Here is a 1,556-nt window from a genome sequence, read left to right as displayed (position 1 = left end):
CATATGGCAAATGGCCACGGGCTTACCATAGATGTCAAGAGCATCGCTGGCATAGATGAGTAGTTTACAAAGCGTTGGCAGCGATCGCATGCTCTGACAAAATTCACCGCATCTTCTTTCATCGTAGGCCAATAATATCCTTGGCGCAAAGCTTTTATTCCTAATGAGTTACTCCCCGAGTGATTAACAAAAATTCCTCCATGCACTTCCCTTAGGATATAATTCCCTTCTTCTTCATCAACACACCTGAGCAACGGTTGATTGAATCCTCTCTTATACAGAACTCCATCATACACCACATACCTTGCAGCCTGGTAGCAGAGTCGCCGAGCCTTGAAATTATCTTCGGGAAGTGTTCCCTTGTGAATGTAGGAAAGAATGAGTGTCATCCATATTTCTTTGGGAGCATCATCTACTTGCATTGTCTCTATCTCCGGGATGTTAGGAACTTCCTGGATTTCTAAAGGTATAGATCCCAACAACATAGCCTCCTGCTGCGACCCCATTTTTGCTAGAGCATCCGCGTTGCTGTTCTTTTCCCGCGGTACACATTCTAACCTAACCTCCCTGAACTTTCCAACCAAGCGCTGCGTGCATCTCAAGCACAATTCCGTTCACGGGCCTCGCGCCTGAAACCCCCCATTCACCTGATTCACCACCAGCTCCGAGTCACTCTTTGCAATTAGGTTTCGCACCCCCATTTCCAAAGCAATTTTTAGGCCATTAATCAATGCTTCATACTCTGCATCATTATTTGTCGTATAAAATTTGAAGTGAATCGCGCTAATCAGATGATGGCCTTCCAGAAACACGAGTACTATACCCGCCCCTGGACCTCCATTGTTAACTGCCCCATCTACATGTAAGATCCACCAGGGATGTGGGAATTCTTCCAGAGATTCCTCACTGTTGAGGGGCTGGTGCACCACCAAAGTCTTATCATCAACAGTAGAGTCAAATTCCAACAAGAAATCAGCTAGGGCTTGTCCTTTAATTGCTGTCTGGGGCATGTATTCCAATTCAAATTGTCCCAACTCCACAACCCATTTCAACATTCTTCCCGATGATTCTGGTTTGTGAAGGACTTGTCGCAGCGTATATGCTGTACGAACTTCAATTCTATGGGCCTGGAAGTATGGCCGTAACTTTCTTGATGCAAGGATCAAAGCATAAACCAGCTTCTCCATGCTTGTGTAGCGAGTCTCAGCATAGTGCAATCGCTTGCTCACATAATACACCGGTGACTGTTGCCCATCCTCCTCTCTTACCAGAACAGCGCTGATCGAATACTCGGACACTACGAGGTACAATATTAGAGATTCTCTATCTAACGGTTTTGACAACATGGGAGGGTTCCCTAATTATTCCTTGATCCTTCTAAAAGCCTTTTCACATTCTGGTGTCCATACGAAGTCTTTCCCTTCCAACTTAATCGCTTTACAGAATTCCTTGCATCTGTCAGACGATTTGGAAACAAATCGATTTAGCGTGGCGATCCTCCCAGTTAAGCTTTGCACTTATTTCACACTGGTGAGTGATTTCATATCCAGCAGTGC

General features: G+C 45.2%; 1 protein-coding gene across 1 annotated transcript; it reads right to left on the bottom strand.

Annotated features, from left to right (window-relative positions):
* Nucleotides 1-614: 614 nt before the first annotated feature.
* Nucleotides 615-1,346, bottom strand: LOC141691737 (uncharacterized). The gene has a single exon (XM_074496495.1). The coding sequence runs from the start codon at nt 1,344-1,346 to the stop codon at nt 615-617; it is 732 nt and encodes a 243-aa protein (XP_074352596.1).
* Between the last annotated feature and the right edge of the window lie 210 nt (nt 1,347-1,556).

Source organism: Apium graveolens, chromosome 10, assembly GCF_009905375.1.
Source record: "Apium graveolens cultivar Ventura chromosome 10, ASM990537v1, whole genome shotgun sequence".
Lineage (NCBI taxonomy): Eukaryota > Viridiplantae > Streptophyta > Magnoliopsida > Apiales > Apiaceae > Apium > Apium graveolens.
This window is presented reverse-complemented; position numbering and strand designations above follow the sequence as displayed.